We start from the raw sequence: 27938 nt of genomic DNA on the forward strand, positions 1-27938 counted from the left end.
TTAGAAGATAGAATAAGAAAACTGCTGCAAAATGTCAGAGATTTTCGTAATGATAGTAGTTTCCAATATATACGCAGGAACGTTTTGGGTTCGCTTGATATTTCCCAACCACCCAAAAAAAGACACAGGCATGACACATATCTCGAAAAACGAGTATGCCGGATTTATACTCAGCTGTTGCCACTGCTGCTGCCGCTGACGGAAATATTGCCCGAAATACGATATCGACGCGAGTGAGGTACTTACATTAGTTCCTCGCCAATGTCCTCACAACTCATTACCGAATGACTCACAAGAATGGAATGTGATGACAGCATCGTCTTGCTCCCTTACTCACTTGCCGCTTTGCCGGCGGCAAGAGAGAGAGAGAGAGTAGTGGAATGTGAATACCCACTCGTGCTCGCGCTGCCTCTCCTTTGACTTCCGCCACAAAAACCGACTTTTTGGGTATCGTCGTGCAATGTCAGTAGCATGAGCAGGATCAGCGCGAGTGAGCTATTTACACATTCACGCTGCCCACTGCCCTGTCCAATTCCCTGTCGAACAGGACTGAGTGTATATCCGGTAGTATATTTGGAAATTTTGGATAACTACTATGTATTATGCAAATAGATACTCGTTTTTCTAATTTTGAAGATTTGCAAATTTTTGACTTCTTTGACGATTCAAAATTTAAAAGTTACGTTCGCCAAAGAATTTTCAAGATATTTATTATTACAAATTACTTAAAAATTACGCTGATCCAGTAAGTACTGCTATTCATTACAACAAACTGATCATCAATTCTCTTATTACCACTAACTTCTGCTTTAAATGGACGGGATTTCTCTTGTCTAAAAAGAATCAAAACATAATATGTCGAACCATATTATGGTCGAAACACCATGAAACAAGAGAGAATGTCAAGTAAACCAAACAAAAAAATCTCTTATGATGATTTAAGCCTTTTGGTTAGATGGTATACCTATATGAGGAGACAAAAAGACCTTGACGACCCTGTCTCTAAGGCCACGAGCCGCCACATACAACAAAAAGGCCAAGCAAGTCAACCTTAATTGAATCGCTTATTGTAGAAAGGGAATAAGTCCATTTCCGTACGAAATTAAAGTGAGATATATATTTTGTTAAAACAACGTCGACGGATCGATGAGTCTGTAAAGGAAATTTGTATCTCTCACCGTATAGTCTAAGAGCTAGTGAACCCTCCGACTAACGGTCGTCCTGTAAGGCTAGAAATTTTTCTAGTGATAATTCATAGCACACCAAGGCTAAAAACCATGACCTGGCAGGCATCAGCGGTGAACGTGTATCTACCAGGTGAATCGAAAAGTGCAAATTTAGGGGGTAAAATAAACTTTCTCCTGTAAGGTTTAAATTTAAGTATGTGTTTGAGTAAGTCATTTAGAAGAAATGTGTATAATGACAGGCGATTCTAAAGAGCATAAGACCTTGCCAGGCGAGGGGAAAAATTAGGGGTTTTTCCTAAAATTATTTTTTTTGCATCGAACAAATTTTTTTTTAAGTTTTTTGAATCATTCCAAACAAAAAAGGTCTTTAATGATTTTTCTCTTAAGTTAATAGTTTTTAAAAACATGAGATGTAGATCCTTGAAACACACTAAGTGATCAAAAGATCCAAGGTTAATGGTTTGACGACCACTCGTACGAAATCAAACAGATGAAATAGAGAATGTGGAAAAATCCCCTTACGAACAATTCACACATCCACCATTTCGGGTTGGGAAAAATTTTTCGAATAGAATCAAAGATCCAAACACCAGTTCTTAGAAATGTGTTTCGCCCTCTTCAACCTCCCTGGGCTTATCAATAAAGATGATAATGTTGTTTTTTGATTGGAATGTGTCTAAAGATATTCAACCTCTCATCTTTATTGATAAGCCCAGGGAGGTTGAAGAGGGCGAAACACATTTCTAAGAACTGGTGTTTGGATCTTTGATTCTATTCGAAAAATTTTTCCCAACCCGAAATGGTGGATGTGTGAATTGTTCGTAAGGGGATTTTTCCACATTCTCTATTTCATCTGTTTGATTAATAGTTTTTGTTATATAAGCGATTGAAAATTTTTAAAATGGCGAAATCGGTCATTTTTAACCCTAAATCGGACATTTATCTAAAAATTTCAAAGTTGCCAAGGTAGGTAGATATTCTTTAAACATTGGTTGATGAAATACCAAAGAGTTTTTTGCAATACGATATCGGAAACCCCTTTGTTTTTTAATTGCTGATCAAGCGGGCGCGACACTGTAGTATAAGTGAGGACGTTTGAGTTGGCATAAATTCATTATCTCGAGAATGGGCAAATTTCAAGAGAAATTCTCAGACAGGTCGATTTTTATTTTTAAATTAGGACTTTTTGGCATATATATATTTATATATATATATATATATATATATATATATATATATATATATATATATATATATATATATATATATATATATAATATATATATATATATATATATATATATATATATATAATATATATATATATATATATATATATATATATATATATATATATATATATATATATATATATATATATATATATATATATATATATAAGGAGAGGTTAACGCGAGTTAAAAGATATCGGCATGGCTCGCAACAATGAAAATACAAAATATGCATAAGATGGAATGCAACCACAGACACGTGTTTCTGACTTATTAGTCGTCATCAGTATGGTATAGCCGAACAGGAGCAACGCAACCAATTTGTGGCTGTAATGTTAGAAGACCCTCAGGATTCGAGAGCAACAACTAACACACCCACGGAGGAAGCTACAGCTACCTGAGGAAAGTGATGCCAAACGTCTAAAACGTTTCAAAATCAAACAAGGAGAGGTTAACGCGAGTTAAAAGATATCGGCATGGCTCGCAACAATGAAAATACAAAATATGCGTAAGATGGAATGCAACCACAGACACGTGTTTCTGACTTATTAGTCGTCATCAGTATGGTATAGCCGAACAGGAGCAACGCAACCAATTTGTGGCTGTAATGTTAGAAGACCCTCAGGATTCGAGAGCAACAACTAAAACACCCACGGAGGAAGCTACAGCTACCTGAGGAAAGTAATGCCAAACGTCTAAAACGTTTCAAAATCAAACAAGGAGAGGTTAACGCGAGTTAAAAGATATCGGCATGGCTCGCAACAATGAAAATACAAAATATGCATAAGATGGAATGCAACCACAGACACGTGTTTCTGACTTATTAGTCGTCATCAGTATGGTATAGCCGAACAGGAGCAACGCAACCAATTTGTGGCTGTAATGTTAGAAGACCCTCAGGATTCGAGAGCAACAACTAACACACCCACGGAGGAAGCTACAGCTACCTGAGGAAAGTAATGCCAAACGTCTAAAACGTTTCAAAATCAAACAAGGAGAGGTTAACGCGAGTTAAAAGATATCGGCATGGCTCGCAACAATGAGCCGATATCTTTTAACTCGCGTTAACCTCTCCTTGTTTGATTTTGAAACGTTTTAGACGTTTGGCATTACTTTCCTCAGGTAGCTGTAGCTTCCTCCGTGGGTGTGTTAGTTGTTGCTCTCGAATCCTGAGGGTCTTATAACATTACAGCCACAAATTGGTTGCGTTGCTCCTGTTCGGCTATACCATACTGATGACGACTAATAAGTCAGAAACACGTGTCTGTGGTTGCATTCCATCTTATGCATATTTTGTATTTTCATTGTTGCGAGCCATGCCGATATCTTTTAACTCGCGTTAACCTCTCCTTGTTTGATTTTGAAACGTTTTAGACGTTTGGCCTTACTTTCCTCAGGTAGCTGTAGCTTCCTCCGTGGGTGTGTTAGTTGTTGCTCTCGAATCCTGAGGGTCTTCTAACATTACAGCCACAAATTGGTTGCGTTGCTCCTGTTCGGCTATACCATACTGATGACGACTAATAAGTCAGAAACACGTGTCTGTGGTTGCATTCCATCTTATGCATATTTTGTATTTTCATTGTTGCGAGCCATGCCGATATCTTTTAACTCGCGTTAACCTCTCCTTGTTTGATTTTGAAACGTTTTAGACGTTTGGCATTACTTTCCTCAGGTAGCTGTAGCTTCCTCCGTGGGTGTGTTAGTTGTTGCTCTCGACTCCTGAGGGTCTTATAACATTACAGCCACAAATTGGTTGCGTTGCTCCTGTTCGGCTATACCATACTGATGACGACTAATAAGTCAGAAACACGTGTCTGTGGTTGCATTCCATCTTATGCATATTTTGTATTTTCATTGTTGCGAGCCATGCCGATATCTTTTAACTCGCGTTAACCTCTCCTTGTTTGATTTTGAAACGTTTTAGACGTTTGGCATTACTTTCCTCAGGTAGCTGTAGCTTCCTGCGTGGGTGTGTTAGTTGTTGCTCTCGAATCCTGAGGGTCTTCTAACATTACAGCCACAAATTGGTTGCGTTGCTCCTGTTCGGCTATACCATACTGATGACGACTAATAAGTCAGAAACACGTGTCTGTGGTTGCATTCCATCTTATGCATATTTTGTATTTTCATTGTTGCGAGCCATGCCGATATCTTTTAACTCGCGTTAACCTCTCCTTGTTTGATTTTGAAACGTTTTAGACGTTTGGCATTACTTTCCTCAGGTAGCTGTAGCTTCCTCCGTGGGTGTGTTAGTTGTTGCTCTCGACTCCTGAGGGTCTTATAACATTACAGCCACAAATTGGTTGCGTTGCTCCTGTTCGGCTATACCATACTGATGACGACTAATAAGTCAGAAACACGTGTCTGTGGTTGCATTCCATCTTATGCATATTTTGTATTTTCATTGTTGCGAGCCATGCCGATATCTTTTAACTCGCGTTAACCTCTCCTTGTTTGATTTTGAAACGTTTTAGACGTTTGGCATTACTTTCCTCAGGTAGCTGTAGCTTCCTGCGTGGGTGTGTTAGTTGTTGCTCTCGAATCCTGAGGGTCTTCTAACATTACAGCCACAAATTGGTTGCGTTGCTCCTGTTCGGCTATACCATACTGATGACGACTAATAAGTCATAAACACGTGTCTGTGGTTGCATTCCATCTTATGCATATTTTGTATATGTATAAATATATATATATATATATATATATATATATATATATATATATATATATATATATATATAATTATTAATATGTAGTGACTGTTAATAATACAAAATGAATAATTTTGGGGAATGCAGTCAATGTGTTTTGGGCTGATTAAAAGTGAAACACTTCAAAACAAATCCAAAATTATTCATTTTATATATATATATATATATATATATATATATATATATATATATATATATATATATATATATATATATAATACTAGTGACGTCATCCATCTGAGCGTGATGACGTAATCGATGATTTTTTTAAATGAGAGTAGGGGTTGTGTGATAGCTCATTTGAAAGGGTATTTAATTATCTATTCACTAATATAAACATTAATATAATTATTTATACAGGATGTACAAAAAAAAATTATTAAATTAACTTTGATTAAATTTGACAAATAGAAGAAAATTTTTGTGTGTACACCCTGTATAAATAATTATGTTAATGTTTATATTACTGAATAGAGAATTAAATAACCTTTCAAATGAGCTATCACACAACCCCTACTCTTATTTAAAAAAATCATCGATTACGTCATCACGCCCAGATGGATGACGTGACTAGTATTATATATATGCCAAAAAGTCCTAATTCAAAAATAAAAATCGACCTGTCTGTGAATTTCTCTTGAAATTTGCCCATTCTCGAGATGCTGAATTTATGCCAACTCAAACGTCCTCACTCATACTACAGTGTCGCGCCCGCTTGATCAGCAATTAAAAAACAAAGGGGTTTCCGATATCGTATTGCAAAAAACTCTTTGGTATTTCATCAATCAATGTTTAAAGAATATCTACCTACCTTGGCAACTTTGAAATTTTTAGATAAATGTCCAATTTAGGGCTAAAAATGGCCGATTTCACAATTTTCAAAATTTTCAATCGCTTATAAAACAAAAACTATTAACTTAAGAGAAAAATCATTGAAGACCTTTTTTGTTTGGACAAAAAACCTAAAAAAAATTGTTCGATGCAAAAAGAATAATTTTAGGAAAAACCCCTAATCTTTCCCCTCGCTGGGCAAGGTCTTATGCTCTTCAGAATCGCCTGTCATTGTACACATTTCTTCTAAATGACTTACTCAAACACATACTTAAATTTAAACCTTACAGGAGAAAGTTTATTTTACCCCCTAAATTTGCACTTTTCGATTCACCTGGTAGATACACGTGCACCGCTGCCGCTGAGGCCTGCCAGGTCATGGTTTTTAGCCTTGGTGTACTATGAATTATCACTAGAAAAATTTCTAGCCTTACAGGACGACCGTTAGTCGGAGGGTTCACTAGCTCTTAGACTAGTACGCGAAATATCGCACGATAAAATTTTTGTTAAGCGTATAAAGGGAACTAGTCCGGGACTGAACGTCTATTACGCCAGATCATCCATTTCATAAGTCCATATTTGGAATAGTTTCATATTTTTTTGCTAATTTTTTGCTAATTTATTACCACAAAAACAAATTTTTTGCTCCACCCCTAACCGAGAAACAATGGTTGATGTAGCGTAATATTACGTCACATCAACGATAGCCATATCTCGCGAACCTAAAGAGCTAGAAAATCGTACTACGCGGCATATTTTTTTGCTAATTTATTGCTGTCGATCTGCATATGCAACATACCCCAACACCACCCCTGCTTCCCTTACAGCTAAACAACACCCCCAAAAAACAACGAAAAATCTTGAAAAATGATTTTTGTGATATAGTTGACGGTTGATATTTAATTGCTAATTTTTTGCTGTCATTAGCCGCAAAAAACAATTTTTTTGCTCCACCCCTAACCGAGAAACAATGGTTGATGTAGCGTAATATTACGTCACATCAACGATAGCCATATCTCGCGAACCTAAAGAGCTAGAAAATCGTACGACGCGGCATATTTTTTTGCTAATTTATTGCTGTCGATCTGAATATGCAACATACCCCAAAACCACCCCTGCTTCCCTTACAGCTAAACAACACCCCCAAAAAACAACGAAAAATCTTGAAAAATGATTTTTGTGATATAGTTGACGATTGATATTTAATTGCTTATTTTTTGCTGTCATTAGCCGTAAAAAACAATTTTTTTGCTCCACCCCTAACTGAGAAACAATGGTTGATGTAGCTTAATATTATGTCACATCATCGATAGCCATATCTCGCGAACCTAAATAGCTAGAAAATCGTACGACACGGCATATTTTTTTGCTAATTTATTGCTGTCGATCTGAATATGCAACATACCCCAAAACCACCCCTGCTTCCCTTACAGCTAAACAACACCCCCAAAAAACAACGAAAAATCTTGAAAAATGATTTTTGTGATATAGTTGACGGTTGAGATTTAATTGCTAATTTTTTACTGTCATTAGCCGTAAAAAACAATTTTTTTGCTCCACCCCTAACTGACAAACAATGGTTGATGTAGCTTAATATTATGTCACATCATCGATAGCCATATCTCGCGAACCTAAAGAGCTAGAAAATCGTACGACGCGGCATATTTTTTTGCTAATTTATTGCTGTCGATCTGCATATGCAACATACCCCAAAACCACCCCTGCTTCCCTTACAGCTAAACAACACCCCAAAAAACAACGAAAAATCTTGAAAAATGATTTTTGTGATAAAGTTGACGGATGATATTTAATTGCTAATTTTTTGCTGTCATTAGCCGCAAAAAACAATTTTTTTGCTCCACCCCTAACTGAGAAACAATGGTTGATGTAGCTTAATATTACGTCACATCAACGATAGCCATATCTCGCGAACCTAAAGAGCTAGAAAATCGTACTACGCGGCATATTTTTTTTGCTAATCTATTGCTGTCGATCTGCATATGCAACATACTCCAAAACCACCCCTGCTTCCCTTACAGCTAAACAACACCCCCAAAAAACAACGAAAAATCCTAAAAAATGATTCTCATGATGTGGTTGACAGTTGATGTTCAATTACAAATTTTTTTCTATGATAAGTTCTATCGATCCATAGCTTATTTTAAATGTTTTTTAATGATACTTATGCACATGGCATCTCCTGAGGTAAAATGTTCCGGAAGTAAAATGAGCCTCCATTCGGATCTCCGGGTGAGGACTATCTCAGGGGGAACACCATTACAGGTTAGAAAAATCAGGATAGGGTCTTGGAATCTTGGTAGTCTTACAGGTAAGAGTCTGGAGTTAGTGGATGCGCTCAAACGAAGAAGAGTTCAAATTGCTTGTATTCAAGAAACTAGGTGGAAAGGACAAAGGGCGAAAGAACTAGGTGATGGATATAAATTGTGGTATGTAGGGAGTAGTAACACTAGAAATGGAGTTGGTATAATTGCTGATAGTGAAATGAAAGATAACGTAGTAGAAGTTGTAAGAACGAGTGATAGAATGATGTCAGTGAAATTTGTAATTGATAAAGAGGTATTGAATGTTGTGTGTGTGTATGCTCCTCAAACAGGTCTGGGTGAGAATGAAAGAAGAGCTTTCTATGATCAATTGGGAGACATACTGAGTGATATTCCAGCGGAGGAGAAAGTTATAATAGGAGGTGATTTCAATGCACATGTGGGCCAAGCCAAGACAGGATATGAAACAATACATGGGGGATTAGGCTTTGGAACTAGAAATGAAGCTGGAGATGACATGCTAGAATTAGCAACAGCATTGGATATGGCGATTGTTAACACATTCTTTAAAAAGAGAGAAACTCAACTTATTACCTACAAAAGTGGACAACATCAATCCCAAATAGACTACTTCATGATAAGGAAAGAAGACATACGTGAATGCAAGGACTGCAAGGTAATAGTTAGTGAGACAGTAAGCCAACAACATAAGCTGCTTGTTCTGGACATCGAAGTAAAAAGCGAAACTAAACAAAAATATCGGAGAGGACCACAAAATATCAAGTGGTGGATGCTAAAAGATGAGAAGGAAGGTCTATTCAGGGAAAGAATAGTAGAAAAAATATGTTGGAACATGAAAGGAAGCCCTAACACAATTTGGAGAAAAATGGCCAATATTATTAGAGAGACGGCTATTGAAATACTTGGGAAAACGTCAGGAAAGAAGTTTGAAGATAAAGAGACTTGGTGGTGGTCAAATGAAGTACAAGGAAAAATAAAAGAGAAGAGAAAATTATATAAAAAGTGGCAAGAAACCAGATCGGACATAGATCTTCAAAACTATATGGTCGCCAAAAAGGAAGCGAAAGTAGCAGTAGCAAAAGCTAAAGCAGAAGCGTATTCAAACCTATACGATCAACTTGATACCAGGGAAGGCGAAACGAAGATATATAAAATAGCCAAACAGAGAGCAAAGAAAGCAAAAGATTTTAATCAGATTAGATGTATCCGAGATGAAAATAATAAAATACTAGTTCACGAAAGGGATGTCAAAAAGAGATGGAGAAAGTACTTTGACAGCTTATTAAATGAAGAATTTGACAGACAGCCTGTAGAGTCAACGGAGACAGTAGCAGCAATGGTCACCAAAATAACCAATGAGGAAGTGGCTCAAGCGCTTCAAAAAATAAAGAAAGGAAAAGCGGTAGGACCAGATGATATTCCTGGGGAAGTATGGAGAGCATTGGGAGAGACAGGAACAAGGTGGCTAGCAGGTCTATTTAATAGAATTATGGAAGTTGGACAAATGCCAGACGAATGGAGAAGCAGTATACTGGTACCTGTTTACAAAAACAAGGGAGATATACAACAATTTACAAACTACAGGGCTATAAAACTGCTTAGCCACACCATGAAAATATGGGAAAGAGTAATTGATAGACGGATACGTGAAGAGACCGAAATATCCGAGAATCAATTTGGCTTTATGCAGGGTAGATCAACAACAGATGCAATTTTCACTATAAGGCAGTTGATGGAAAAATACAGGAGTAAAGAAACAAACGCTCATATGGTATTCATTGATCTTGAGAAAGCATATGATAGAGTTCCTCGAGAGATTCTGTGGTGGGCACTCAATAAGAAAGGAGTCCCTGGTGAATATGTAAAGATTGTGAGGGATATGTATGAGGGAGTAACGACTAGTGTTAGGACAGGTGTGGGAGAGACTGATAAATTTCATGTGAAAGTAGGATTGCATCAAGGTTCTGTGCTTAGTCCGTATTTATTCTCATTAGTTTTGGACCAGATAACAGCGAAAATACAGGGTAACATTCCATGGTGCTTAATGTATGCTGATGATGTCGTGTTAGTAGGAAATAGTGAAAGAGACTTAGAACAAAAACTGGAACAGTGGAGACAAGCTCTGGAGGAAAAAGGTTTAAAACTTAGTAGGACAAAAACAGAGTATTTGGAATGTTCATTTAAAGATGGAGCTACTACAAATAAAATGGTATCTTTGGATGGTGAAATGATTGTAAAAAGCAATAGTTTTAAGTACCTAGGATCGGTATTACAGAGTAATGGAGAAATAGATGGAGATGCATGCAGTAGAATTAGGGCTGGATGGATGAAGTGGAAAGAAGCGAGTGGTGTGTTGTGTGACAGAAAAATTCCAATGAAGCTGAAGGGAAAATTCTATAAAACAGCCATAAGACCAGCTATGATGTACGGAACTGAATGTTGGGCAGTGAAAAAGAAAGAGGAACAGCGAATGCATGTGGCGGAAATGAGAATGCTTAGATGGATGAGTGGAGTGACAAAGAAGGATAAAATTAGAAATGAGTATATTAGGGGAAGTCTAGGTGTGGCACCAATTGATGCCAAAATGAGAGAGCATAGGTTAAGATGGTTTGGTCATGTTCAACGTCGAGACGTTAACCACCCAATACGAAGAATATCTGAAGTGCAGATTCCTGGAAGGAGTAGGAGAGGAAGACCAAAGAAGACCTGGGGGGAGACGATAAGGCAGGACATGTTGGTAAAGGGGATTAACATTGATATGGCCCAAGATAGAATTGTGTGGAGAAATGCAATTAGGGAAGCCGACCCCGCATAGGGATAAGGCAAAGAGAATGATGATGACTTATGCACATGCACGTATTATAAAAATTGAGTTATCCATCGCATTTTTCCGGTATGTCAAAAAAAAGTGTTTCATTTTTTGTTTATTACATTTTCTGTTATATCTCGAAAACTGCTCGATGGATTTTAATGATCCTCTTCTCTTTTTATTTTGTTAAACGTGCAAAAATATGAATTTTTCATTTTACCATATCAATGTATATCGAACCATATCTCCTAGATTTATCGATCGATTTTTGACTATTATTAAATATAAGTCACTTCGATACCACTCCGGCTACACTCATAAAAAAAGTAGTTACCGATCTTAGAAAAAGCGTTGTTGAACGAAGAAAGGCTGTTTTCTAGAGCCAAGAGTAAAATAAATTACAACCAAAAATTTTTTTTCAATACATTCTTATGAAGAATAAGTTCTTGGCTATAGTTTATTTTACTCTTTGCTGTAGAAAACAGCCTTTCTTCGTTCAAGGACGCTTTTTCTAAGATCGGATAGCTATACTTTTTTTATAAGTGTATGAAAACTCTTTCATTGTCCCCCGGACTAAAATGAATCAGCTATCAAATAATTATTTATTTTTCTTGAAAGTGATTCTTAGAAGTTTCTTTAATAACTGCATCAAATGCCGCGCCGCTATTTTATGTTTACAATGCTTAACGATGTATAAGTATATCCATGTACTAATGTACATAATGTTTATTTATGTGTAATTCAATCCCATAATTAGTCTAAAAGTGTTTTAAAGTTTTCACCCCCGTACTTCGTAGAAGAGATATGGAAGAAACAGACAATTAACGTAGTACATACATCCCATCAAATATTTATTGGACATTGATGTTATTTAAAATCGTCAATAATTTACATTTGCTAATTTACATTAATTTAATAGTTACATGCTGCTTGGAAATTTGTTATCGCTCGGACTGTCGATTTGTCGATGGGTGTGTATTACATGTCATGTAGAGATAAGAAACGCTGTTTAAGAAGTCTTGAGTCATACCAGTGCTGTTACAGCTAAATATTTGCGCAGATTGACTTCGGATATTCAATCAACGATATTTGTTTAGTACATATTTTACAATATAAATATGGCCTGCAATATGGCCTCTTGGCGACCATTTGAAAATGAGAAAAATATTAACCCAGAATCGAGTTGTGTTGAAAGCAGTTTAGAGTTTAAAAACAAAGACCTACATGTGCAGTGTCAACGTTGTTTTCAACATATACGAGTGCTTAAAAAAAGAAAATTTGTTTTTTACGGCTAATGACAGCAAAAAATTAGCAATTAAATATCAACCGTCAACTATATCACAAAAATCATTTTTCAAGATTTTTCGTTGTTTTTTGGGGGTGTTGTTTAGCTGTAAGGGAAGCAGGGGTGGTTTTGGGGTATGTTGCATATTCAGATCGACAGCAATAAATTAGCAAAAAAATATGCCGCGTCGTACGATTTTCTAGCTCTTTAGGTTCGCGAGATATGGCTATCGATGATGTGACATAATATTAAGATACTTCAACCATTGTTTCTCAGTTAGGGGTGGAGCAAAAAAATTGTTTTTTGCGGCTAATGACAGCAAAAAATTAGCAATTAAATATCAACCGTCAACTATATCACAAAAATCATTTTTCAAGATTTTTCGTTGTTTTTTGGGGGTGTTGTTTAGCTGTAAGGGAAGCAGGGGTGGTTTTGGGGTATGTTGCATATGCAGATCGACAGCAATAAATTAGCAAAAAAATATGCCGCGTAGTACGATTTTCTAGCTCTTTAGGTTCGCGAGATATGGCTATCGTTGATGTGACGTAATATTAAGCTACATCAGCCATTGTTTCTCAGTTAGGGGTGGAGCAAATAAATTGTTTTTTGCGGCTAATGACAGCAAAAAATTAGCAATTAAATCTCAATCGTCAACTATATCACAAAAATCATTTTTCAAGATTTTTCGTTGTTTTCTGGGGGTGTTGTTTAGCTGTAAGGGAAGCAGGGGTGGTTTTGGGGTATGTTGCATATTCAGATCGACAGCAATAAATTAGCAAAAAAATATGCCGCATCGTACGATTTTCGAGCTCTTTAGGTTCGCGAGATATGGCTATCGTTGATATGACGTAATATTACGCTACATCAACCATTGTTTCTCGGTTAGGGGTGGAGCAAAAAAATTGTATTTTGCGGCTAATGGCAGCAATAAATTAGCAAAAAAATATGCCGCGTCGTACGATTTTCTAGCTATTTAGGTTCGCGAGATATGGCTATCGATGAGGTGACATAATATTAAGCTACATCAACCATTGTTTGTCAGTTAGGGGTGGAGCAAAAAAATTGTTTTTTACGGCCAATGACAGCAAAAAATTAGCAATTAAATCTCAACCGTCAAATATATCACAAAAATCATTTTTCAAGATCTTTCGTTGTTTTTTGGGGGTGTTGTTTAGCTGTAAGGGAAGCAGGGGTGGTTTTGGGGTATGTTGCATATTCAGATAGCAATAAATTAGCAAAAAAATATGCCGCGTCGTACGATTTTCTAGCTATTTAGGTTCGCGAGATATGGCTATCGATGATGTGACATAATATTAAGCTACATCGACCATTGTTTCTCAGTTAGGGGTGGAGCAAAAAAATTGTTTTTTACGGCTAATGACAGCAAAAAATAAGCAATTAAATATCAATCGTCAACTATATCACAAAAATCATTTTTCAAGATTTTTCGTTGTTTTTTGGGGGTGTTGTTTAGCTGTAAGGGAAGCAGGGGTGGTTTTGGGGTATGTTGCATATTCAGATCGACAGCAATAAATTAGCAAAAAAATATGCCGCATCGTACGATTTTCGAGCTCTTTAGGTTCGCGAGATATGGCTATCGTTGATATGACGTAATATTACGCTACATCAACCATTGTTTCTCGGTTAGGGGTGGAGCAAAAAAATTGTATTTTGCGGCTAATGGCAGCAAAAAATTAGCAATTAAATATCAACCGTCAACTATATCACAAAAATCATTTTTCAAGATTTTTCTTTGTTTTTTGGGGGTGTTGTTTAGCTGTAAGGGAAGCAGGGGTGGTGTTGGGGTATGTTGCATATGCAGATCGACAGCAATAAATTAGCAAAAAAATATGCCGCGTAGTACGATTTTCTAGCTCTTTAGGTTCACGAGATATGGCTATCGTTGATGTGACGTAATATTACGCTACATCAACCATTGTTTCTCGGTTAGGGGTGGAGCAAAAAATTTGTTTTTGTGGTAATAAATTAGCAAAAAATTAGCAAAAAAATATGAAACTATTCCAAATATGGACTTATGAAATGGATGATCTGGCGTAATAGACGTCGGGACTGATTACCTTTATACAATAATTCTTGTGGCACTTTGTCGTTTAATTTATTACTTCGGTTAGCTTACGTTAGTTAGTCTTACGATGTATTTTAGGTCTTGTTTGTAATAATAAACCTTTTTTTATAAATAAATTAATAATTTAACTTTAGAGAAGCAGCACTATTTCGTCTTTTATTCATTAATTTTATAAAGGAATCAAGTCCCAGCCTTTAAAAACGACTTTTTGACCTTAATCGTTTTCAAAGCCAAGTTTGCTGTATCACATGTCACTCTACTAGTCTTCTTCTACATTTCATCTGTAGAACAAAATTTGATAGACCATCAAGTTTCTAAACTAAATAGTTTTTTTCGTTTTTCTCAAAACTAAGTATTGTGGATTTATACCCTTTATACAATAAGCGCTTCAATTTTTGATAAGACATAACCTCCTCAACACCTCACTCCTTCGACACAATTTATTTAATAATCCTTTTTTGAAAACGCTTGCCAGAGTGGAAATCGAAACGTCAAATCTCTTTTAGGTGAAAATGCGGCTTGCGGTGTTAACTGCGGCTAATCGCATATAAACACAATATTTAACTTATACATTTCACAAGAAAACAGCTTCATGAGATTACATATAATAAATTAATGTTCTTGTTTCAGCATATTGTTTGCGGATATCGTTGGTTTTACGGTGCTAGCCTCGCAGTGTACGGCCCAGGAGTTGGTGAGGTTGTTGAACGAATTATTTGGACGTTTTGATCAATTGGCTAACGTAAGTAATGTTTTCAATGTATGTTTTTGCATTTTGACTGATTATCTGTTGTTTAACCAGATATATAATGATTTATTAATGAGGTACTGTAACAAATATGAATTTGGTATACAGTATAGGAAAGAATTTAACGAGATTCGCTTCATGAGTCACTCTCTCAAACTACTTTTTAAGATCATTCCTAATATAATTATTAAGCAGAAATGTGAAGAAACAATGGGAAACATTTCGGTTTCAGGGAAGGATTGGGAACAAGGAAAGCTTTGTTCTCAATGCTAACATTACTTCAACGATCATGGAAAATACAGAAACCAATTTACTTCTGGTTTATAGATTTTGAGAAGGCGTTTGATAGGGTTCAACATTGTAGTCTGTTTTAAATATCTAGAAATGATTGCAATTGATAATAAAGATCTGAGACTTTTATAACATATATATTGGAATCAAGAAGCTTCTATTCTGGTAGACAGCAAAGTAGAATGCAATATTTGCATTCAAAGAGGTGTCTGATTGTGTGTTATTCCCTACTTTGTTTAACGTTTACTCAGAAATAATATTTAACGAAGCCTTGAAAGTTCAATGGGGAGAATTTGGGATAAACTATTAACAACATCAGATATGCAGATGACACAGTGATCATGGCTAAAAGTATCGAATATCTTCAATTCAAATTCAACAAAGACAAAATTAGTCGTGGTTAGTAAAGAAGACGTCGCGCGTCGGCCATATGCAACTAATTGTTAGTATTGAAACGATAACAAAAGTTAACCATTTTAAATACCTAGGATAAACCTTGGATAAACGAGACACTAGATCCTGATGAAGAAATTAAAACTCGTATAGAAATTGCAAGAGGAGCATTTATGAAACTTAGATCTATTCTCAGCAATTCTCAGCTGCACTTACAACTAAGAATCAAGTTCCTAAAATGTTATGTGTATCCTGTATTACTAAATATGTGAAACCTGAATCATGAAGGGTAATATGATGAACAAATTAGAAGCCTTCGAGATGTGGTCATATTGTAGAATGCTTAGAATACCGTGGGTTCAACGCATTTCAAATAAAGAAGCTTAAACAGACTAGGCGACTGAACAATCCAAGGCGAGGGTGACTTGATGAAGATGATAAAAAAGAGAAAACTTGATTGTCTGGTGTATATAATAAGAGGTAGCAGATACGGATACTTCAGTTAATACTCAACGGAAAGATCGCCTGAAAAACGGAATTGGTAGGATGCAATATTCATGGTTCCGAAACCTTCGTCAATGGACTGACTGGCTTATCAGCAGATGAATAATTGTTACATGCTGCTCAAGATCGCGAACGATATCGACAAATTTTCATGGAAGCTACCCACTTCTAAAATTTAAGCATGCTTCTCAAAGAAGTTGCGCTTTCAATGGGAGCAACAGAGAGAAGCGTATTTTAAACGATATAGAAGATATAAGAAGGCAGGGCAACCCAACTAATTCGGTTCGTAAGTATGTTTCTGACAAAAAAGCGTTGCCAAAGTACAAAATTAACAAAGTAGAAAAAATAATACAGAATTTTTTGTAAATGAATATAATAAACAAACAAATTATTTAAAAGAAAAAATTAAGCAAAAAAATATTCACTACTGAGTTAATGTGAACTAAACTTCTTGCATTTTGCCATCATCTTCTTTATTGTATTAATTTGTTCTATTCTTAGTTGTAACCATTATTTCGGAAGGTGTAAAATTGACAAAACCCTTTTGAAGATAAACTGATGAATGCATATTTCCATATAAAGTGTCTGTAACCAAACGGTTCCTGCACTTCTTCCTTATTAAATTTATTTTTGAAAATTGTCTTTCACAACTTGCATTTTCCATTTCAATGAGGTAAAGTGAACACAGATAATACAAAAAACTCAAATTAGTAAATCGAGGATTACCATCAAAATGGTTTATTTGATCGACGTTAAAATATAATTTATCCAGATTATCTTATTCATTTGAAATCTCATGGCACTGTTCAAGTTCCTCCATTCGTCATCGATCTTTTTTATCGTTTATAGGTCTATTGAGAAATTCACACCGAGAATGCAGTACGGCTAAGATAGGGCAATACATTTCTAATGAGGAATAAATGCACAGGGTTGTCGGTCTTCACCAGTTGTTGAGTCAAGAGCGTCGCACAGGAACTGTGGCAACACTGAATGCGCATGCGCGTTCCTGTCTTAACTGTACTGCAATTCCAGTGTGAATTTCCCGTTAGAGGATTACAAATTCGGGGAAATTCTGACATTAGCGGTAAAAGACTTTGGCAAATGTTAAAACTACTTTTATGTAGAACGTGTATCTTGCCATCATGAGTGAATCTGCAAAATCATTTCTTTTTTACTTCCATACAAGCTGCAATCAAGAAACGCCTGCATATTTCGTAAAAATCTTGTTTCAATTAGTAATATTTTGAGCTAACCCAATTCCTGGATTCCTGTTATATTAATATTGACAAATCTTGTAACATCTTGAGGATTAATTGTTTCAACATTTGTTGTGCAAACTTGTGAGATATAGTCGGTTGGCTAAACTCAGACACAACTGGCTAGTGATTTTAGTAGGTAATTTTTTTGTTTTTTGCCAATTTTGCCAAAATTGGCAAAATTACTAATTATTTAGTAATTATTAACTATTTAGTAATTATTTTTTTTTGCCAAAATTACTGACTAAAATCACTAGCCAGTTGTGTCTGAGTTTAGCGAACGGACTATAACTACTATATCACTGTGAAAAAATTGATTTGTTCTTCTGGTAAAATCCTTCCAAAAATAGGTAAAAATTCGCCCCTATCTGTATAATAACTGCACTGTTAATCAAACTTATTTCATTATCTGATTTTTTTTGCTTTATACTGTATGTTGAATTTAAAATTATTTTATTCGATAGCGCTTATCCTTATATTATGTAACATTATTTACAAGGCACGCTTTCCTAGTAACCTATCATTTTGTGCTAAGTTATGTACGTTATGTTTGAAACTTCTCTTACCTTTTGAAAGTTACGATGGCTGATCCATACCGAATAACTTTATAAAAAAAGTTGGGGCAACCTTAATATTCAAAACTGCTTCCTAAGGGAAATAAATCCCCAAAAGGCTGGGGAAACCATTCTTCCGGCATAACTTTATAAAACGTTAAACATTTTCAATATCCTTGAGGGTAGTTACTCGGCAAATATTTTTCGGATGTACATATTGCTTTTCTGATAAGATATTGTTCGAATTTTGTTGATATTTACCCTAAGTTTTATCATTTTTTTCTTTCAAATGATAGGAAAATACTTCATAATTAATTTTGCTGTTGCGGTTCGGGCCATTGCTAGTCTACGCTTTATCTCTAAGGAACAATGGCCATTGTTGATTATCAGGGAGCCCAAGTATACAAATCTGTCTTCTAGGTACATACATATTTCGAAATTTGCCACTTGACGTATGTGCGGTAGATTATTATTTTTGTTTTTCAGGTGTTATTCTGAAGTCCGAATTCTTTACTTATCCGACATTCTCGCTATAAGTTTCGTTTACTGTCCATATCCGTGGCATACCGTTTACATAAAATATTTTTAAGTACAAATCATATAGTATATACTATATACCCATTTTCCGTTCCGTTTACCTACAATTAACGAAGCTTCGCGTTCAATATCTGCCACGTATTTTTCGGTGGGACAGTAAAACCTCTTCCATGTCGGCACTTTGATCTTAAGAAGTAATACCGGCAGTACGCAATTGGTAATTCACCAGTGGTGGATGCGGGTTTTCCCTGTTAAAATCCGTACGTTTCTATGCGACTAGCAATGCGAGAGTGGGGCAAAAGCGACTGGGAACATTGCGCGGTCGCCATGCGTGACTATAATTTACTTCCAATTTTTCGGAGAGTGGTTCTACTGTGTGACGTCTCGGGTACGCTATGGATAGTGTGAATATTGTTACCTCGCGGTTCAGTCGAAGTTGTTGAGATGAGTGATTCGAATGACAAAAAATTTATAGAACTTATAGTAATGGCTTATATAATTTTGAAAATAAAAAATACAGTGATAAGACATTTAAACACAACATTAATTTGGCCGGCTGTTGCCAAGGAATTAAAATATTTTTTTCATCCAATATCTTGTTCTTCCTCTTTATAAACAATTCTGCTTGTTCATTGGAGGATTGATAACCTCTATGGAAGATTGTCACTCCATCTTTTACTTGGTCGGCCGATACTTCTACCGATTGGTGATATTTCTTGCTATTTTGACCATACGTGTCTCCCCATTCCGCTATGTGGTTATTCCATTCTTTTTTTTTTTTGTTAGTGTCCATTCGTTTATACATTGTAATTTACATTTTCTTCTAACGTCTTTATTCATCTTCCGATCTCTCAGCATATTTTCTGTAATTCTTCTCAGTACTTTCATCTCTGGTAGTCTGGTTTCTGGTAGTCTTTGTGTTGTGGCTGTATCGGGTCTTATTTCTGATGCATATCTCATCATATTCTTAGCAAAAATGTAGGTCATAAAAAAAAGGAAAAAATGGTGTATTAATGAAGTCTATAAACCCAGTAAAAGCAAAGTTGTAGGTTATGAAAAATACGTTCTTGTTCGTCAATTTTCAAATCGAATATTTCAACGTGAAATAACCAAAAAATAAAGCATTGAAATTTTTTAAAGTGTTTAAAAAATGCTTTATTTTTATTTTGTACAAAAAATTTCTAGCATGAAAACTATTGGGAACTTTTTTTAGTAAAAAAAATGGTGAAAATCTATCCCCTATTTAGCACACTAAATAATTTTTTTTTTATTTAGGTAATGCCTCGACAACTAATGGCCATTGGCATAGTAGGTACGGTAAATTTTTGCAGTTAGGTACCTAGTGTCATGTGTAGTGTGTGTGTTGAGTAAGTGTCTTGTTACTTTGCAGAGTCGACGTCTTGTCTTTGCAAAGAGACGCTAATTGTATCCGAACGTCTGCGGTCCCTCCGGTGAGTACCGATCCCACAAGGACAGAAACTATTTTTATTTATTAATTTATAATAAACGAAAAATTCCTGACCCTGGCGAAATTCGAACTCACGACCATTCGGACCTTTCTATCAAAGGTAGGCGCTCTTACCACTGAGACGCAGAGGGGGTCCTAAATAAAATTAATCGTTACCGCTTTACCATTTACTACATATGTATGTGCATTGTTTATACGATCTGCAAGTTTGACCAGTTAAAAGTGCTTATTTTTGAAAAAATTTAGTTTTCTAAAAATCTTGTCTAAAAATCTTGGAAAAAATGCTCTTTTTTCACAATAACTTAAAAAGTATTAGCGATACGAAAAATCTCAAAAAGTAAAAAAATGTAGATTTTACTTTTCTAAACATGCTAGTTTTATCTTGTTTTTCTGGCAGACAAAAATTGTGAAGATGGGCTGTTTAAAGTTTGCGTACACTCATGATTAGTGACTGTTCAAGTTCTTTCAACTATAACTCTTCCAAAAATAAGCACTTTAACCGGTTAAACTTACAGATCAAATAAAATACACATAAGTACAGTAAATTGTTTGTAAAGCGGTAACGATTAATTTCATTTGGGATGCTAATGGTAGGGGAGCTCAAACGGGGATTTTTGCAGTTACTAGAGCGCGTTAGATTATCACATGGGCAGAAGGTGGGTCCAGCGGGCCCAAGATGCCAATTATTTTATCATAAACTGATAAAAAAAATTTTATTGAATTTTATGCATCACTGAATTTGTTTAGAAGTATGTTTCCTTCAACATAGTTATGAGCTATTCAAAATATTCATTATCATTTTTGAAATTATTGCGTCGAAAGAATTTTGTCACGTAAATGGGCAACACGGGTCCGTCGGACCCTATTTGTATTTATACCTAAAGTCTAAGTCTTTGTTACAGAAGTTAATCTGGCAGTCAGGTAATGTTTTTGTGGATTATATAAACGACTTTTATGATTCCGGAAATCCAATCTTCTTCTTCAAGTGCCGTCTCCTAATCGGAGGTTGGATATCATCATCACTATCTTTACTCTATCCACCGCTGCTCTAAAGAGTTCTATAGAACTGCATCTAAACCAGTCCCTTAAATTCTTTAACCATGACACTCTCCTTCTTCCTATACTCCTTCCGCCTCTTATCTTTCCCTGTATTATCAGTCTTAGCATTTCATATCGCGGTCCCCTCATTACGTGTCCCAGATATTGTAACTTTCTTATTTTTATTGTGTTTATTATTTCGCATTCTTTACCCATTTCTCGCAGTACATCCGTGTTCGTTTTCCTCTGTGTCCATGCTATTCTAAGCATTCTTCTGTAACACCACATTTCAAATGACTGTAGCTTATTTATGTGTTCTTGATTTAATGTCCAGCTTTCAAGTCCATATTGTAGTATCGAGAACACGTAGCATCTCAAAGCTCTTGCTCTCAGTTCTAAGCTAAGGTCTTTGTTGCAGAGAACTGTTTTCATTTTTACAAACGCATTTCTTGCTATTTCTATCCTGGTCCTTATTTCTGTTGTTTGATCATTTTTCTCTGAAATCTAGGTTCCTAGGTATTTGTATTTATCAACCCTTTCTATCGGTACATTTCCCAAATGTATGCTTGTTTGTATGTTTGTTTTCTTAGTTATTATCATGTATTTGGTCTTTTTATATTCATTTTTAGTCCATATTCTTTACAGAAATTGTTTGTTTTGTTCAGTAGTAGTTGGAGTTGTTCAGCACAGCTTGCTATAATCACGGTGTCATCTGCATATCTTATGTTGTTAATAGATCTTCCGTTAATTATTATTCCTTCACTTTGAGATAGCAATGCTTCTTCAAAAATGGCTTCACTATATGCATTAAAGAGTAATGGAGACATAATACATCCCTGCCAAACTCCTCTCCTGATTTCAATTTCTGGACTGGGTTCGTTATCTATTACAATTTGTGCTCTTTGATTCCAGTAAAGGTTTGTTATTATTCGTAAGTCCCTTTTGTCTATGTTTTTTGTCTTTAGAATTTGGACTAATTTTTCATGTCTTACTTTGTCAAAAGCCTTCTCAAAATCAACGTAACAAACATGCACATCCACATTCATGTCCATGCATCTTTGAGCTAACACATTAAAAGCAAATAACGCCTCTCTGGTTCCTAGTCCGTTTCTGAACCCAAACTGACTATCATCTATTCCTTCTTCTAGTTTTTTGTTTATACGACCATGTATTATTTTCAAGAATAATTTGAGAATGTGACTTATTAATGATATTGTTCTGTATTCACTGCAATCTTTAGCGTTTGTATTTTTAGGGATAGCACAAAAGGTTGAGAGTAACCATTGTTTTGGTATGTTTCCGGAAATGCAATAATAAAGTCTAAATGTATAACAAACAATGTAAACCTCTTTGATGTGAACATCAAAGAGATGCTTACAATAGGTGTTATATCTATTCTAAATGAATTTTAAAAACTGATAATCATTGTTGGAATGCAATAATATTGTTAGGTACGTACCTATACATATTTTGAAATAAATAGTGCATCTGCTATCAGTTGTTTGATATCGATGTTAGCGTCGACAACTAAGCTCCTCAAATTATATTAAATTACAGTGAAATGTCCGGAAAACCATTGTCAGCTGCATAAGTGCAAGATATTGGTAATAATTTATGAGATTCCGATGATGAAGAATCTCCTGAAGTAGGTGGCATTGAAAGTGACTGTGAAATTGAAGATTATCTTTCGGAAGCAAGTGAAGAGGATGATCAGCAAGTAGTATTGAGTGATAATGAAGAATAATGTTTAGCTACATGTTTCCAAATTTCAGAGTGTGTAATTTTTTAAACTAAGGATAGAATTAACTGGAAGAGTCAACCACAACCGACAGGACGTATGCGATCCTGCGACATAATAAAAAACAAAGTGCACAAAGTGCAAAATGGCCTAGTAGATTTGCCAAATTTTTTATTTATTTATTAATTAAATCTTTATTTGGCTCCAAATGTTTATTACTTGTGAATAAATATTTTTTCTACAAAAGTTTTCTTGCATTTCATTATTATGTGCAAATCGTTCAGGTAGATCGCACCCTCGAGGTAGACCGCATACTATAATAGCACTTTTTTTTAATCTAGACAATTTAAATCTAGCTTTAATAAAAAATTAAAAAATAATATTAGAAATATATGGGTAAATGTGAATAGTACATTCAAGAACAGTGGTGGGCCCAACGGACCCGAGTTGCCCGGTTACGTAAGTAAAATGTGTTGCCCGGATAAGGGTTAATCCATTTCACGCGGTGGATTAGTCCGCAGTTTCCTTTAGGTCGTCGTTCATAGGTTGTGATGTTTTTTGCCTTCTCTACTATCTTCTTCCACTCACTCCGGTTAATACCTCCACCATATTGGCTCTTAATAGAGGGGAGTTCGTTAAGGAGGGTCCGAAAAAAATATATCTTTAGAAAAACTCGAAATCGTCAGATTAAGATAACGTAAGTTAAGTACATGCAAAAGAGTGTATATTTCAAAAATTTGACGATTTGAGCTGGGCGTAAAGAAATGGGCGAGTCACAAAGTTTCACAAAAAAGCGAATATTTCGCGAAATTAACGTCAGATCTAAAAACTAAAAAATACACGTATTCAATATTTTTGAAAAATCTATCGAATGGCACACAAAAAATGGAAAGTCCCCCACTTTTTAGACAACTTAACGTAACATTTTTTGGTTTTAGGACATACTCTTCACAACCCAATAGATTCCCATAACGCTCGAGTAACTGCAAATTTAGCATACTTTCCTCCCCTAGTGGGAGATTTTCACTATTTTTTTACCAAAAAAAAAGGAATGACCCTTTTTGTGCATTAGTCGCTTAGTTTTGATGCTAAAAACCTTTTAAAAAAATAAAAATAATGCTTTTTTAAACATTTGAAAAAACTGTTAATGGATTCCCAAAAAGTGCTTAATTTTTTGGTTATTTCACGTTGAAATATTCGATTTGAAATTTGACGAATAATAACGTATTTTTCATGAGCTACAACTTGGCTTTTGCTGGGTCTATAGATTTGAAATACGATTTTTTTTCTATGCTACATTTTTGCTAAGAATATTTTTTTCCATAAAGTACTTATTTTTTGAGTTATTTGCGAAAAACCGCGTGAAAACGTGGTTTTTTGTCAAAAAATAAACATTTTCAATTAACAGCAAATACCTCGAAAAATATTGACTTTTTTTTTAATTCTATGGAACGAAAGTTGCTTAGAATTAGTCAATTTATCCATTCCCGCACTTACTTTTAACTCGCATTTTGTCACCCCCCCCCCCCCAAGTAAAAGCAACCAACGGCACAAGTTCAACTTTGAAGTGAATGGTAACTAAAACCTAAATCCAAATTTTCACGCAATTCGGAGTTGATCCTGAAAATTACACGGTATTGCCCAATGTCCCGTTCATTTACTGGGCTATTATTTCTAATTGGTTCAAAACATTTTTTTATACAAGGAGTGTAAAAATCGAAGCTAAATATGTGGTAATATTACACATTAAGTCACATCATCCTAACATTAGGAGACATATTATATTATTAATACTTAAAAAAATATTACTCAGATTCATATTGTCTTACTTTAAAGTCGACTTTAATCTCGCTGGAAATACGAATAGTAAAGGATGCCATTTCAAAGGAAAATGCGATATTTTACGTTTTGACATCATAAGCCTTGCAAAGAAAAAGAAAATACTCCTCCTGTGATATTAACGTCTTCTGGGATAAAGGGACTGACAAGCTCTTTAATTTTCTCGGTTGGAAAAAAACTGATGTCTTTTCTTACCCAATTTTAATTAGGGTAGCTTACGAGTAGATATCGAAATGGATGAAAGTAGTTTTAATTTCGATTTTTTATAAAAGGGGAAACGCTTTATATTAGTCTCCCTGAAGCTATATTGATTTACCACCTGCAGCTTTTTATAACTACTTTTTAGATTGATTTTTTACATCCTCTTATTAGGTATTTTATGGTATATCTGGAATATAATAAATAAAGTTCTGGAAAATGTTATACAATATAGTTCAAGAAAAATGCGCACAACATAATATGTAGTTTACGTAGCAAGTAAGAGACAAACGGAACAAATATAAAATAGTATACGTCACACGAAGACCTAATATAAACTTCTGTGAAACTGAACATAAAGAACCAGCTTAATAATAAAAGATAGTCAATAATATGAACTAATATTATTTAATTAATATTAAGAGGCAACATCAACGCGTCATCAAAACGGAAAACGCGTTCCAAGATTGCAGCTTTAATTTTTAATATTTTGTTGAGATATATTATTCAGCACACATATTCGTAATATAGTAATGAATGGCGTTACAGAGCCCAATTTGAGAAATATGTTAGTATTTGGAAATTACTGTATAAGTAAATAAAATAAACTTACGTGCATAGAAATCGGCCCACTTAAAAATTTGGTCATTTTTGATGAATCGTATTTCCTAAACTTGTTGGCTATTTAAGTGATTTCTTGAACATGTTATAGCCTGATTATTTAACAATAACACTGTAATAATATTGTCGCTAAACAGTTAAATTTTCATTGTATACCGGGTGTACCAATCAAACTGTGTTTTTTTCTCAAAGTTCACATCACCCTGTGGAATATTCTAACATATATAAAATACTGAAATTAAAACCCAACTATAGCCTCAGATTTTCTTAACATTCTGTTTTTTAATTCATTCGTCTATGTTGAATAATAAAAAAGTTAGGTACTTTAACAACTTGACATGTTCTTCATCAATACACGGTGTTTCTAAACGAGTGCGACAAACTTTAAGGGGTAATTCTGCATGAAAAAATAATGACACTTGACTTGATAGACGTTTGTCCGCAAATGTTTCGTTTTCGAGATCCGGGATGTTAAATTTTTTCTTACAAACTGACGATTTATTTATTGCTTTAAAACCAGTTGAGATATGTAAATGAAATTTGGTAGGTTTTAATAGATAGTTGTTGCGGATTGTTTGACATAAAATTAAGAATTAAATATTTACCATTGGCGCGCATACGGGTAATATGACCGATCATATTACTCGCATGTACGCCCATGGTGAATATTAAATTCTTAATTTTATAAAAAAAAAGACTAATTCTTAATTTTATGTCAAATAATCCGCAAAAACTATCTCTTAAAACCTACCAAATTTCATTTGCATATCTCAACTGGTCTTAAAGCAATAAATAAATCGTCAGTTTTTAAGAAAAAAATAAACATCCCGTATCTCGGAAACGAAACATTTGCGGACATACATTTATAACGCCAACTGTCATTATTTTTGATGCAGAATTAAACCTTAAAGTTTGTCGCACTTATTTAAAAATAATAACTTTTTTATTATCCAACATAAACGAATATATCAAAAAGCAGAATGTTAAGAAAACCTGAGGATATAGTTGGGTTTTAATTTCAGTATTTTATAAATGCTAGAATATTTCACAGGGTGATGCAAACTTTGAGAATAAAACACAGTTTGATTAGTACACCCGGTATACAATGAAAATTTACCTGTACAGCAACAATATTATTCCAGTGGTATTGTTAAAGAATCAGGCTATAACATGTTCCAAAAATCACTTAAATCGGCCAACAGATTTAGAAAATATGAGGCATCAAAAATGACCAAATTTTAAGTGGGCCGATTTCTATGCACGTAAGTTTATTACAAAAATGAGCCTGTACCTCCATTAAGAACAAAAAAATACACTTTCTTCAAATAAACTTTTTTATCCCATGCCTAGATTTTGTGTCACATTGGAACTACTAAAATTGATTATCTATAACAAGATATATCGAAAATATTATATCAAATAAGTAATTAGGCAACATAGAGAAATAATCACTGTAATTTTGACAAACCTGCATCGGTTTTTTAAGTGTAATAGCACGATTCTCTTATCTGTTCTGTTATCTACGAGTAAATCGGTATATTAATTATAATTTTGTGTAATAGATCTAAGTTGTCGGACTATTTGAAAAAATTGATTATTATTAATTATTGTGAGTTTTGTAGGTAAATATATTTTACGTAAAAATATTTCGAATTCTAATGAGAGTATAGGTATAAAGTTTTAGGACGATTTTTTATTGTAGAAATATTATCAATTGTTAAAAATTTAAATTCTAAATTTAAGTAAAAAAACCAAAATACACGCTTTTAATAAAAGTTTCACCTATTTTGGTTTATTTTTATAAATATTTATTTACTTATAATAAAATTGTTTTCTATTACTTCCATTTAGCGCGCCTATGAGTATATTGTCACAATATTGATCCTTCATCTTAGTTAGTGTCAAATATAGGTCCAATACTGCCAACGCATTGTTGCCAAAATTTTGCAGAACTTTCGAAAAAGGTTGTGCTACTATATCCCGAAGTAAACAAGGCGAAAACGGCGGGTTCGTTAGAAAAAATATTCCCATGAGATTTTTTTGCATAATCACATTCGTTAGACATCCCAGAATAAGGTTCAAGAAGTCGCCCACTTAAAAATTGCTCCAATTTTTTTTAACAATTTTTTTAACAATTTTTTTTAATCAAATTGCAAAAATTGTCCCGTACAAATTTTTGTTAGGTTTTTTGGACCATTCTGGACAAAAAAGGTCTCTTGTAATTTTTCTCTAGTTGATCGTTTTCGAGTCATAAACACTTTAAAATTGAAAAAAAAAACGAAAAATGGCGATTTTCAAGGCTTAATAAA

At 34.6% G+C, this 27938-nt stretch overlaps 1 protein-coding gene across 4 annotated transcripts in view; it reads left to right on the plus strand.

The window, feature by feature from the left end:
- The window catches only part of LOC114325217 (Ca(2+)/calmodulin-responsive adenylate cyclase), an 897698-nt gene that overhangs the window by 440763 nt on the left and 428997 nt on the right, over positions 1 to 27938 (plus strand). For all 4 annotated transcript variants that reach the window (XM_050642766.1, XM_050642767.1, XM_050642770.1 and 1 more), the window contains exon 6: positions 15075 to 15186. In XM_050642766.1, the coding sequence (XP_050498723.1) occupies positions 15075 to 15186 (112 nt within the window). The remainder of the gene's footprint in view (positions 1 to 15074; positions 15187 to 27938) is intronic.

The sequence above is a fragment of the Diabrotica virgifera genome, chromosome 2 (assembly GCF_917563875.1).
Source record: "Diabrotica virgifera virgifera chromosome 2, PGI_DIABVI_V3a".
NCBI lineage: Eukaryota > Metazoa > Arthropoda > Insecta > Coleoptera > Chrysomelidae > Diabrotica > Diabrotica virgifera.